Source organism: Ruditapes philippinarum, unplaced genomic scaffold, assembly GCF_026571515.1.
Source record: "Ruditapes philippinarum isolate M1 unplaced genomic scaffold, ASM2657151v2 ctg2219_1_1_1_1, whole genome shotgun sequence".
Taxonomy (NCBI): Eukaryota; Metazoa; Mollusca; class Bivalvia; order Venerida; family Veneridae; genus Ruditapes; species Ruditapes philippinarum.
The window spans coordinates 119993-134485 of record NW_026861538.1 but is presented as its reverse complement, the minus strand read 5'-3'; the positions used below and the strand labels follow the sequence as shown (position 1 = coordinate 134485).

The 14493-nt window shown below is 30.9% G+C and overlaps 2 protein-coding genes across 2 annotated transcripts; both read right to left on the bottom strand.

Annotated features, from left to right (window-relative positions):
- Window positions 1–863: 863 nt before the first annotated feature.
- LOC132715994 (protein FAM76A-like) lies at window positions 864–5506 on the bottom strand. The gene is made up of 2 exons (XM_060699126.1): window positions 5382–5506; window positions 864–2713 (listed from the first exon to the last, which is right to left on the bottom strand). Exons 1-2 carry the CDS (start codon window positions 5490–5492, stop codon window positions 2573–2575), a joined length of 252 nt encoding a protein of 83 aa, XP_060555109.1. The 5' UTR covers window positions 5493–5506; the 3' UTR covers window positions 864–2572.
- Window positions 5507–5804: 298 nt separating this feature from the next.
- LOC132715997 (protein FAM76B-like) lies at window positions 5805–14421 on the bottom strand. Its single transcript, XM_060699129.1, has 6 exons — window positions 14255–14421; window positions 7937–8001; window positions 7688–7748; window positions 7207–7362; window positions 6445–6926; window positions 5805–6069 (listed from the first exon to the last, which is right to left on the bottom strand). Exons 1-6 carry the CDS (start codon window positions 14333–14335, stop codon window positions 5805–5807), a joined length of 1110 nt encoding a protein of 369 aa, XP_060555112.1. The 5' UTR covers window positions 14336–14421.
- Between the last annotated feature and the right edge of the window lie 72 nt (window positions 14422–14493).

Below are 14493 nucleotides of genomic sequence, written 5' to 3'. Positions count from 1 at the left end.
TAATTAATTAGATAAACTTTATACTGAATTATAAGCGACAGATGAGTTCAAGTACTAAGCAGTTTTTAGAGTTTATAAAAGCATGGTTTGTGATATGTTTAATATATATATCTCTAGGTTTTACCAAATATGACAGCTCAATATTATCATTGCTGAGATTACCAATTTATGCTGAGATTAAATATTCCAGGATTACTGAATATATGCCCAGGTAGCTTAAACAATTCTCAGATTAGCAAGAATATTCTTAAATTCTCATTAAGTTCCCATGTTGACATTAAGATTGCCAAAGATATGTCTGGATTGCTTAATATATGCAAAGATTGTCACTGCTCAATGAATGCAAAGACTTTGACTTTGCTGAATATATGTGCATGGTATAACAGAATATGAACAGACTCAGACTGCCATGTTTATGATAAATTATCAATTTTTAACAATCTAAAACACATAAACTGCCAAATATAAGCTTATATTACCAAAACTATATAAAGTTAACTTATCTGTTAAAAATAATCATGATCAGCCTAGATTATGGTAATACTACTTAATACACATTACATATCTGCTCATGACTTAAAGTACATAGTATTCAGGGTTAGAATATATCTAGATGCCAAATATCATGATGTCAGATTTCTCTGCCTTGTTACAAAATGAGCCGCATCATGACAAAACCAACATAGTGCGTTTGCGGAACCAAGCATGGATCCAGACCAGCCTGCACATCCTCACAGTTCTGATCAGGATCTATGCTGTTCGCTTACTAATCATATAACAAGTAGAGAAACTGATTGGCAAACAGCTTGGATCCTGATCAGACTTGGCATGGATGCCCAGCTGGTCTGGATCCATGCTGGTCGCAAACACACCATGTTGCTTGTCATGGCGCAGCTCAAATATGTTTGTTGGTTGATCAGTGTATGTTTGTAGACAGCAAACGTGTTTATTTATTATGACTCACTGAATATGTACATTCATATACTAAAAAACAATTAACAGTTATAATATCTACAATAAAATTGAGCAATTTTGCTCCAAGTTTGAAGATAAACTAGGTATTTGGTGCTTCATAGAAAATGTCACTTATGTTTTAATATGCCTATCCATTATCAATATAACACAGTAGTTTTAGCATCAGTTATACAAAAAGTAACATGCACTTGTTTACTAGTTTTTTCTGCTAATAAACAGTATTAAACTAAATATATAAGTTTTCTTTAGATCATTAATCATCCAATATGTTGTAATTTAGGTTGTTACCACACTTAAGTGTAATATTATATATGTATATAATTATGCTTCTAAAACAATTTCCAAACATTCTCCCTTTATTAACATGAAATATAAACTCGGTAATATCTTTACCAAAAATGCTTTCTGGAACTTACAATTTTGATAGATCTTCATTTGAGCATTATATCTATGGTATAAAACCATACGTAAATTATTGTGTTACAGGATCTACCTGTTTGTTGTAATTGAGGTTGATACCACACTTACCACACTTAAGTTAAATTATATATATGTATATAATTATGCTAATAAAATAATTTTCAAGAATCAAAGAATATGTAAAATATGTACTGCAAATATTTGTGCACATCATATCTCATATGTAATCATTAAAATATATGCATTAATTTTTTATTAGAAAATTTGATTTAGACCTTGTAGAAAATAAATTTCTAATAACCTCCCTTTATTTACATGAAATGTTAAATTCGTAAACATCTTTACAAATAATGCTTTTAGGAACTTACAATATTGATAAATCTTAATTTGAGCATCATTTTTATGATAATAAACCATAAAAAATTTATGTTACAGGATCTTTAAAACCTTTTAGAATTACAAATTATGAAATAGTTCACATTTAACAATAGCTTCCATTACCAGCATTGGAAACAAGAATTTTGTTTTTATATGTACAGTGAAAGTTGAGGAGACATTTTCAGATAAATGTAAAAGACAAATAAATTATCATTTCTTCAAATTCTAACTTGTCTAATTTGTCATTTTTGAAATATGCACAACAATCTTGCATCGAGTTCCTTAGTTTTTCATATTAGAAAAATAATATAAATGAAACAACATTTTAATTTCTACAAATGTTTCTACAAAATATGAAACATTCATAAAATGCCACGTTTTAAAGAGAATAAAAAACAAGCACAACTACAAAAGAGTGACTGGAATTTAAACAATAGACATTTGTGCATCTTGAACACATCCATACTGTACCAAATTCTAAACAATAAACACATTACATCAACTTTTTTATATTCTATATAGTCATAACCTATTTAAGTTGCTATACATATTTCATACACTTCTGTCAAAGATCCTTGTATCATTACTGAAGAATTTTCAAAACTACAGAATTTAAATCAATTCTAATTCTCTCTTAGTATGTGTTACAAAATTACAAGGACATGGTTTGTATCTCAAGTTTTAAAAAATGCATTATAATAAAATACTACACAGGAATGATACTAAAATCTTAAACAGAAGACCCTATATAACATTACATGTATAAGGGAAATAACAAGTATATTCTATAGCTAGTTTATTATGAACTTAGACTTGGACTGTTGTTCTGACTATTACTCTGGCTGTTACTCAACACACTACTTGATTTCTTGCTCTTTGACAATACAATCACTTGCTTACTTAGCTCACGATTCTTCTTTTCTAACTCACGATTCTTTTCCTGCAAAAAATTAAGTCATGTAAGTTAATGTATATTGTCAAATTTTGTTTAATACAATGTAAAATAGATAATTATACGTGAATAAAAAATGTTATTTCTACATGTATTGACTTTGAAAGACAAACAGATTGAAGACAATGAGTCCAGGCTAGAAATAAGACTATTCAAAATGTTAAAGAAGACATGTTTAAGCTAGAAATGATGTTGCCACATTCCAATTTTTATCACATAAAGTCAGTACTTCTACTATTGCATACATGTATAAACATATAAGTTACCTTTTTAGTTACACATGACTAAAGTCTATATATCCTTATTTTTGCTACACATGACTATCTTCTAGATAACCTTATTTTTGCTACACATGACTAAAGTATATATATCCTTATTTTTGCAACAATGGGTCTGCATAACTCTGCTAACTGGAAATAACGATGAAAATTTTTTTTTGTACATTCACATGATTGCATTTATTCTAAGAAAGTTCCTTTACTCCAGCACTTATACCTTTAAAGTAACACACAACACCAGTCTAACAAGAGCTGTCACAGGAGACAGCCAAGCTCGACTAATAAAATACTGGACGCAGTAAGGAAGACAAAACTATGAAAGAAAAATCAATTATGTATAATAATGTATTAAGTTATAGTAAAAAAATGACATTTGTTAACATAAATTCCAAGATCAAGGGGAAATAATTCTAGAAATAGTCACGCTAGAGTTATGAACCTTGTCACACAACATGTGTGTTATGATAAGAAATATATATTTGAAGTTTGAAGTAGATACCTTAAAAAGTAAATAAGTTATAATATTTCTTAAAGAAAATCCTAAGTTCAAAGAGAGATAAATCTGTAAATATTGATTCAAGAGTTATGAACATTGTCACATAAAATGTAATTGATGATAAGAAATAAGTATTTGAAGTTTGAGGTAGATACCTTTAAAACTAAAAAAGTTATAGTAAACAAGAGCTGTCACAGGAGACAGCGAAGCTCGACTAATGAAATACTGGACGCAGTAAGGACAAAACTATGAAAGGAAAATCAATTATGTATAATTATGTATTAAGTTATAGTAAAAAAATAATATTTGTTAACATAAATTCAAAGATCAAGGGGAGTAATTCTAGAAATAGTCATGCTAGAGTTATGGACCTTGTCACACAACATTTGTGTAATGATAAGAAATATATATTTGAAGTTTGAAGTAGATACCTTAAAAAATAAAGAAGTTATTGTATTTCTTAAAGAAAATCCTAAGTTCAAAGAGAGATAAATCTGTAAATATTGCTTCAAGAGTTATGAACATTGTCACATAAAATGTAATTGATGATAAGGAATAAGTATTTGAAGTTTGAGGTAGATACCTTTAAAAATAAAAAAGTTATAATAAAAAATAAAATTTTTCTAGTAAAAAAATCTAAGTTTATGGGAGATAATTCTTGCAATATTGGTGCTAGAGTTATGAACCTTGTCACATAAGATGTGGATGAGGATAACGTAAATATATTTGAAGTATGAAGTTGATCCCTTTAGAAATATAAAAGTAACAGTAAAAAATAATATTTTTATGGAAAATTCTAAGTTCAAAGGGAGATATAAATCTGAAAATATTGGTGCTTGAGTTATGAACCTTGTCACATAAGATGAAGATGATGATAATGTAAAATAATTTGAAGTATGAGGTTGATCCCTTAAGAAATAAAAGAAGAAACAGTAAGAAATAGTACTTTTTGAGGAAAATTCTAAGTTCAAGGGGAGATAAATCTGAAAATATTTGTGCTAGAGTTATAACCCTTGTCACATAAGATTGGGATGATGATAAGGTACATATATTTGAAGTATGAGGTTGATCCCTTAAGAAATAAAGAAGTAACAGTAAAAAATAGTATTTTTTAAGGAAAATTCTAAGTTCAAGGGGAGATAAATCTGAAAATATTGGTGCTAGAGTTATGAACCTTGTCACATAAGATGTGGTTGATGATAAGGAACATATATTTGAAGTTTGAAGTTGATACCTTAAGAAATGACAAAGTTATAGTGAAAAATATTTTACTGCACCAAAACTTTAATCTAAAATCTGGACGCGGACGCCGGGGCGAGTAGGACAGCTCTCCATATACTTCGTATAGTCGAGCTAAAAATAACATTTTTCTAGTAAAAAAATCTAAGTTGATGGGGAGATAATTCTTGCAATATTGGTGCTAGAGTTATGAACCTTGTCACATAAGATATGGATGATGATAAGGTACATATATTTGAAGTATGAAGTTGATCCCTTTAGAAATAAATAAGTAACAGTAAAAAATAGTATTTTTTTAAGGAAAATTCTAAGTTCAAGGGGAGATAAATCTTAAAATATTGGTGCTAGAGTTATGAACCTTGTCACATAAGATGTGGTTGATGATAAGGAACATATATTTGAAGTTTGAAGTTGATACCTTAAGAAATGACAAAGTTATAGTGAAAACTGCACCAAAACTTTAATCTGAAATATGGACGCGGACGCAGGGGCGAGTAGGACAGCTCTCCATATACTTCGTATAGTCGAGCTCAAAATGCTATTTTATGCTTCTTAGGTGACATAACACGAACAAGGCAAGGGCAAATATATATGCCCCTACCCCTTTCCCATATGAACGGGGCATAAAAAAGAATATATTTACCTGTAGAGTCTCTACAGCTTTTCCATTTGTCTTGGTCATGTCACTCAGTTTAGATCTAAAGGTTTTCTCACTCTCATATTGAGCAGCTTTCACTTCTGTCATCTGTAACATAAAGGAAACAAAGTCTCTAAGCTAATTTGTACTTTAACAGTACATACATGCTATTACACTGCAATGGTACTGCAGTTTTAAAACACATGTATAACATTGATAAATTGATAATCTCAGAGAATTTTTAAAAGAGTTTGCATTGGTGATAAATCTTTAAAATCCTTATAGTGAAATGAACAATGCCACCCATATATACCGGTACTTCATTGAACAAGAAAATTGAATAGCAACAGTTAAAATTCACTGGTATCTAAGTACCAGTTTTTCTCATCTGAACAGCAGGAAGAACTTACTCATACTATAAAAAGTATTTTAAAGTTTTCTTGTACAAGCAATTGAGTACCTTTTTCTCTTTTCTAAGAGTTGCTGATCCTTGAGACTAAGTTGTTTTTTGAGGTTATCTAGTTGCTCCTGTAGTCTGTTGATTGCTATAATATGCTCAGAACTGTTTGGGTCTACAGGAGATTTCTCTGTTGCCAACACTGATGTTTTAGTTGGTGTAAGAGTACCAGTCATTCCATTAGAGTCACTGTTTTCTAGACGAGGCCGTTTGCTAGGAGAACGGGGGCTATGAGATCTATATAAAGAAGAATAATCAAAATTTTAAAGATCCAAAGGTTCGAAGGGTGTATTTAATAAATTTGAATCTTGAACTTTTAAAAATTATCTTGCATTCTAGCACTATCACCAAAATATACACTATGTTTCAAGTTAATTCTATCCATACCTGTAAACATCAAAGAAATTGAAAAAAAGGCTCAAAACGATTTTACATCTAATTTGATTGCAACTATCAGAAATAATTTATAGAACAATATTTCCCGTCATATTATGAGGAAATTGAGAAAGATTTAAGTTTATCAGCATGACAAGCTTTTATTAATTTTACTGTCAAACTTGTACAGTAATGTTCATGCTTTATAAAGTAAAGATAAGCAAAGATTACACTTACCTTTTGTGATGATGATGATGCTTTGACTTGTGATGATGGTGGTGGTGATGATGATGACGATGTTTATTATGCCCTTCTTTACTTCCTTCTTCCTTCACTTTTGTTACTACATCACTTGAGTCATTGCTTTTTTCATCTTTGTGTTCACGAAGAAAATCAAATGAAGATGCAAATGAGGGTGGTGTTGACTTTTCCCCAACAGACAAATTTAAGAGAGATTTCGAATCTTTCTGAGGAGTTTTAGCAGGCTGGGAATTACTTGCATTATCAAACGGTGAGATTTTATCTCGGCTATTACTACCTGAACTTGTATTTTCATTTTTTTCAAGTTTATTTTCTACTTTATCTAGCTTGTCAAGTTTATCATAGCTACTAGGATTAGATCTTAATCCCTGTCGTTTTTGTTCCTGTCGCTGTTTCGCCTTTTCTAAAACACGCTTATATGCTAAAGCACACAGCCAGCATAGAGTTTTGCCGTCCATCTGAAATACAATTTCCAAACATATATTTGCTGCAAATATTTTATTTCAATCTGAGTGAGCACTAGAACTTCTTTTATCTCTAGAGACAGATAAAAGACAAACAGAACAAAATAATATCAGATAGTCCTTTAGTAAAACCAAACACAATGTGGCATGATGAAATGTTCCTTTCAATTTCATTTATAATTGATTTAGGGTACTTGAAGCAAAAAATTTAAAGAAGAAAAAATTTTAAAAGCAAAAAATCATTGTATGTAATTAACTTATTGCTTCATTCTACCTTGGATCTTGTCCTCTCAGACTTATCAAATGCACATTTCATTTTACATTGTTCACATGGCAGTGGTGAGCCAAATTTCTTCTCATATGCTGTACATCGTTGACATTTGTTGTCTACAAATGCAGCTGTTAGGTTACAAAACCTGCATACAGTTGGCTGGAAAAAGATCAGTATTTTACATTACAGAATCATCAATATAAATATTTCAATCATTAGTATCCTGATATGATTTAGAATTAAACTCACAATTTGAAAATTCGGCATATGCCATTTCATTTAAACCATAACAATTCAACACAATCTTTCCATTTCAACTGATAATATCTAAGGCTTGTAGTTGGATATACCTAGCCATGCAAAGACTTGAAAGAGCTATACAGTTTTACACATGCACTTGTTAAGATATCCTTTTAAAGGTAGGATGGTCTTGTCTTGTTTTAATAGTAAAGTTTTAAAAATAGAATTACGATAGAATTATTACCTCTCCATGAAGTTTGATATTGTAAGTGCAATGTTTACAATTATGATTTGTGGAGCCTTTCCTGAAAATAGAAACATGTATACCACATATACTTCTTCACATGGATTACAAGTTAAAATATACCATTTTCCCATATATATCATTTACTTTGCAGAATGAATTGTAGCTGTATACAGATCTTTAAAATTTTATTCAAATTGTTTAAACATGCAAAGAAATGCCTGCAAAAAAACACAAAATTATACTAACTCTCCTGGTGTATATTCTGCCCTGCATGCTGAGCACTTCACTACTGGCTGATAGTTGCGACAACCCTGAAATGTTAATAGTACATTATTTCCTATAATTTTGTTTATGTAATTTATTCCTCAAATTGAAAATGCTCATACAAAATAAATGTACATTTTCTGTAAACTAAACAGATATATTTGCACAAGCCGATAAAATGGGCTGGACCACAGACTCAGCATTAAAGCTGTCTATGTATGATGTGAACAAGTTAATTTGAAATCACATTAAAATCAATAAAAAAATTTATGCCCAAGCCTAACAAGTTTGAGACAAATCCTTAGTTATAAGGATGCCACCAGGGTATAGATGGATACCGAAAATAAGTTATTTTCGTGAAAATAAGATTGCGGCTACGAAAATAAGATTTATTTTTGAAATAGTGCATTTATCTGTTAAAATAATTATGTGAGTTATATATTCATGCATTCTTTGAATGATCTAACAGCACATTAAAATTTCAGAACAAAAAAAAAATATAAAAAGTGAAGGTTGAGTGTACGAAAATAGCTCAAATTGCCGTGAAAAGTGAAAATAAGATTTATTTTCATATAATGTATTAAAACGTATTTTTGTTGTTAATAAATAATTTGTATGATAAATTTGAGAACCAAAAATGAAATATATTTTATAAAGTGAAGTTTGAGCCGAAAATACCTTTGTAGGAAAATACCTCAAATTGCTGTGTAAAGCGAAAATATGATCGAGTCTACCATATTTATTGAACGTCTAATGTCTAATATTTCATTACAAACTATTTCATTCTTTATTTTTTCATTCATACAAATAATTCATTAACAACCAAAATATGTTTTTAATACATTATATCAAAAATAAATCTTATTTTCATAGACCCGATCTTATTTTTGCTTTTCACGTTAATTCGAGCTATTTTCATACGTATGTTTTTTTGGCTCAAACAGCACTTTTTAAGATATTTTTGGGGTTCTGAAATTTTATTTTGCTGTAAAATCATTAAAAGAATGCATAAATATATAATTATCGTAATTATTTAAACAGATAAATGCAGTGTTCAAAAATAAATCTTATTTTCGTAGCCACGATCTTATTTTCGCGAAAAGTCTGACAGTTAAGACTTAATCATATGTATAAGATTTTTTGCAAAAAGAGTCTATCATACCTTAGAGCCGACTTGAGTTGTTGTGCTGATGCAAGATTTTACAATACTAGATCAAGCAATTTTAATTTTATTGTCCCCCAGTGTGTGATGAACCAGACCTTATTTTATAATGGAAATAAAGATTGGAATGATCTGCCAGAATAAGAAAGTTATTAAAGTCTTTCAGAAGATATATATGTGTACAACTAATGTGTTAGGAACTGTGATCCAATAGTTCTGTGATAGGCTTATTTAAAAAAGGGCATACTTTTATAAATATATTTCCTTTTTCAACCAAAATTTTGACCAAAGTTAGTTTAGTTTTATCTTGTTGTTTTTTTTAGGGGGGAAAGGGTTAAAATTATGTATTCTTATTTCTATGGACCCGATTGGAAATAAGCATTTAGCTTAAAGGGCTATCCATAGGTGCATAGAAGTTAGAACCTTTTATTTGATTTTTTATGACAAAAGTGTGCTCTTTTATGCTGTTTTATGATCTCATTTTAAATATGTGATTTATATGCGGAAAGTCCAAGCGGGACCAAAGGCCCCGCGAGGGCTGTTGCGCTCTTAGATAACATGTATGACATGTATCAATTGAAATGAAATCAAATTAAAACTAAATGAAAATTTCAAAAAAAAATATACCCTATACCTGATGAGCTGAGAAAAAATCCTTAGTTAACTGGGCGCCGCCATTTTGAAATCCTTTTGAGCTAAATATAGATATCACAGGTGCTAGTCACATAATAAAAATTTTTACATAACCAGTTTATATATGTATATAAAGATCTTATTATAGTATATAGCACATATAAAACTTTAAAAAGTTTGTTTCAAGTACCTGTGATAGATATCAGACCGCTCTTAATGAGTGTATACATAATTCATACTATTGCTAGCAGACACATGCTAAGTTACACTTCCAGTGAAAGATTAATGTACAAAATCAGACAATAAACCTACATTTCATTGATAAGAATTATAGTAACGATTATAAATATAAACAAGAGCTGTCACAGGAGACAGCGAAGCTCGACTAATAAAATACTGGACACAGTAAGGAGCACAAAACTATGAAAGAAAAATCCATTATGTATAATTATGTATTAAGTTATAGTAAAGAAATAACATTTGTTAACATTAATTCCAAGATCAAGGGGAATAATTCTAGAAATAGTCATGCTAGAGTTATGGACCTTGTCACACAACATTTGTGTAATGACAAGAAATATATATTTGAAGTTTGAAGTAGATACCTTAAAAAGTAAAGAAGTTATTATATTTCTTAAAGAAAATCCTAAGTTCAAAGAGAGATAAATCTGTAAATATTGCTTCAAGAGTTATGAACATTGTCACATAAAATGTAATTGATGATAAGGAATAAGTATTTGAAGTCTGAGGTAGATACCTTTAAAAATAAAAAAGTTATAATAAAAAATAACATTTTTCTAGTAAAAAAATCTAAGTTTATGAAGAGATAATTCTTGCAATATTAGTGCTAGAGTTATGAACCTTGTCACATAAGGTGTGGATGATGATAACGTAAATATATTTGAAGTATGAAGTTGATCCCTTTAGAAGTAAATAAGAAACAGTAAAAAATAATATTTTTTATGGAAAATTCTAAGTTCAAAGGGTGATAAATCTGAAAATATTGATGCTAGAGTTATGAACCTTGTCACATAAGATGGGGATGATGATAACGTAAATATTTGAAGCATGAGGTTGATCCCTTAAAGAAATAAAGAAGAAACAGTAAGGAATAGTATTTTTTGAGGAAAATTCTAAGTTCAAGGGGAGATAAATCTGAAAATATTGGTGCTAGAGTTATGAGCCTTGTCACATAAGATGGGGATGATGATAAGGTACATATATTTGAAGTATGAGGTTGATCCCTTAAGAAATAAAGAAGTAACAGTAAAACATAGTATTTTTTAAGGAAAATTCTAAGTTCAAGGGGAGATCAATCTGAAAATATTGGTGCTAGAGTTATGAACCTTGTCACATAAGATGTGGTTGATGATAAGGAACATATATTTAAAGTTTGAAGTTGATACCTTAAGAAATGACAAAGTTATAGTGAAAAATATTTTTACTGCAACAAAACTTTAATCTAAAATCTGGACGCGCCTGCGTACGCCGATGCCGGGGCGATTAGGACAGCTCTCCATATACTTCGTATAGTCAAGCTAAAAATTAGTTTAACATATCCTTTTTGATAAATAAGCACATTAAAAATAACGTTTAAACCAAAACTGCAAACTCCTCACAGCGGTTATGTCACACTTTGTTACTGTACTGATCAGGGAAAGTAACCGCTGCGAGGAGTTTGCCAAAATTGTGATTAGAGATTAACAAAAATGGCGGACGAGATTTTCCAAACGACAGCGCATGCGCAGTGGCCCCCCTACACGTTCGAAATTTTTTGGAATATTCCGATCGCTCAAAGGATAGGTTGAACACCACCAAATTATTTGTTTTGTTTATGGTACAAAATAACTGGCAGTCTGCAAGAAAGATCTGGTTTACATGTACACAAAACATGTTATGCTAAAATCATAATTCAAAAGATCTTTCCGCGCCATAGGTAGCACCTAATTTCATGTTATATGTTACCTCTTAACTGTATGATTTTATACGGGGAAGTCCAAGTCCGGACCTGGGCTTTGCTTGCCCGGCTATAGACTACACGTGTATATTTAAAAGAAAATTCAAATAAAAAACAATTAAAAAATATAGAGAATTCTATACCTATCAATGAAATTTTCAGTGTCAGTTCTAGTTAGACGCCGCCATTTACAATGTAACTCAATGGTAAAAGGCGGTGTATTCCGATAACGGAACAAATCTCAACTTTTGTGATTATTAATAATCGTGTTTGAGTGAAAACGGAAGTGGGTTCATATAATACCGAATGACACCTTTAAAACAGAAAAATAAAATAATTTTTTACAGTGTCTTTTCTAGGAATTGAAAAATAGGGGTGATTTTCCCCCCTCTATTTTAATAAAGGGGGCGATTTTCAAAATCAAAGGGTGCCAATATAAACTGCCAATGTTAAATCGTCTGCATTAAGTTTTCACTGAGGCGTTCAACCTTTGAAATAATTAAAAAGATAATATTTATTTAAGGCAGCAGAAGTTGTCCCCCCTTAATTTTTAAACGAAAACAAATTATTACACAGAGATCTGCCAAGAATTTGAAAGTACTGTGCCCTGGGCCCACTTGGTATGAAAATGATGGGCCATTTTTACCAAAGTATGGGCCTTGGGAAAATAAGTAAACATTGACCAAAATAACTGTTAAAAAGTTTGTAGATAATTGAATTTCCCCCGTAATAAAACTTAAATCATGTTTTATGACAAGTGGTTCACTTATAATTCAGTACTTTACCAATAATTAAAAATTATGCCTACATGGTAACTTTCTAACTAATATTAATTGCAGGCAAAAATGAAAATATTTTTTAAATGGCTGCTCAAAAATTTGATATGCAAATTTATTCACATAATTGCTGGTTCTTACTTGTAATGTCTTATATTGTGCATTATCCATTTAATTGTTCATACTTTGCACCAAATGTCCCTTACCACTGTATATTGACGAATTTTATTGCCCCTTGTATGCCTCTGTGTCGACAGCATACATCAAAGACATTTGCCGACAGACCTTTTGATCATGAAAAAAGTCATGCAAAATGTTTCTCTGATTGGTTAATCACCCTGTCAAACATTCTGATGACGAAATATACATCTTTTTTTACACTTCATCAGCCAAAACTTGCGTGAACTTGAGTGACCTTAGGGTTGATCAAGTTGAACACCTGTCAGATTATACTGTAACTTACAGCATTTCTTAAAATAGCAACACTTTTTTTTCAGTTACCGATAATCATTTTAAATATTAAGTACTTGTATAATTTGTTTGTATGTTTTATTGGATTAAATTTACGGTAGTAGAAATGAGTATCTGTGTGGGAAAGGGATTATGAGAAGAAATGCGTTAAGAAGATAACATGGACAAAAGCTATAGGGGAATGGATAAACTCAAGAATATGCGTAATTACAGGAGCATGGGTAACATGTTGCTGTTGGACGGTACCAGTTTTGACTGGATGACTAAATAACCCAGCAGACAGTTTTGTTTTCTTATAAGTCTGGCACAGATTTAAGATGCGCCCATGGCCCTTTGTTGCCGATTTTCCTGCGCCATTCTCATTTTTTTAGCGCCAATGGCGCAAAATCGCGTCCTCGGCAGATCTCTGATTACAGAACTGCCGCAATTGATTATAAAGGGATTGGCAATACAAATAATCGAACTATCTTTTACGTCTAGATCGTAGCCAAGCTAGGAATTGCCTCATTTTTCTTGATTATTTACTACACTAAAATGGCCCCCAACTGTCAGACCTAGCACACTAGTTCTGGTCGATACGGAACATTCTGTTTATTTCTGTCAACTCAAGTAACCAGTACCATACGGTACTAAATTATTATAATTAGCTTACAGTTACCTCCCTTCGGTTTTGGGGGCAAATGTAAACAAAACAACCAAATATAATGCGGGATGGAAGTTTTACGGTTTTATTAACTTTTTATATAGATGTGTGATTTTCACGCACATGATTTTGAATTGTGCGAGATCTGTTAAATACTAGTGTGAATCGCGCAATCATGCATCCTAGAATAGACACTGTTTTACCGACTTCCAGGTTCGTAGGCTTTGCCTAATTTCACATAATTTGCTTTGTTCCTAAAATGTATAAATAAATTAATTATTAAATAGCTTATTTTCAGTATCAATCTATACCGGTGCCACCATATTACGGGAATGTCATAGGCCGGGTCTGTGAAGCGGGCCCGGGCTTTGGCTATAGACTACATGTGTATATTTAAAAGGAAATCAAATAAAAAACAATTAAAAAACACTGTGGTTCTATATTTCAGCTATTACAGATAATCTACATTTACAGGACGTTTTTTTTTTTTAAATGACAAAAGAATGAATTGTTTAAATAATTTCATCTAGATTATCTTAAACTTCCTGAACGCAACTTAGCTTATTTCAAGAAATTTCATTTTACAATTAAATGACATGCGGACGATAAATATTGTCTGAAAATCTTTTGTGAGAAAAAAAAAGAGACAAATACGAACTTTACAAAGCTGTTCTGATTTGGATAGTTGTTCAAATGGGTGCCTGCTGTGACATTTCGTACAGGCAAATAAAGCAGCCATTATTTTCTTTATTTTGTCTCGTTTTTTTGCTTAAATGCACGCAGTTTTTATAAAACTTTCTGTAGAAATGTTTGACTTTCAAACCGGAAGTCAAAATTACACCGGAAACGAATTTGCGCATGCTCTTCACGGTGCATGCAAATTGCTAATCGTGATAA

Bases quoted from the DNA above. Each gene is read 5' to 3' on its own strand.
- LOC132715994 (XM_060699126.1), bottom strand. From the start codon at position 5,492: ATGTTACAGATGACAGAAGTGAAAGCTGCTCAATATGAGAGTGAGAAA. The intron at 2,714-5,381 runs GTAAATATATTC...AATTTTTTGCAG, and splicing joins AAGCTGTAGAGACTCTACAG to GAAAAGAATCGTGAGTTAGA.
- LOC132715997 (XM_060699129.1), bottom strand. From the start codon at position 14,335: ATGGCTGCTTTATTTGCCTGTACGAAATGTCACAGCAGGCACCCATTT. The intron at 7,363-7,687 runs GTAATAATTCTA...ATCTTTTTCCAG, and splicing joins ATATCAAACTTCATGGAGAG to CCAACTGTATGCAGGTTTTG. The intron at 6,070-6,444 runs GTAAGTGTAATC...TTCTTTATATAG, and splicing joins CATCATCATCATCACAAAAG to ATCTCATAGCCCCCGTTCTC.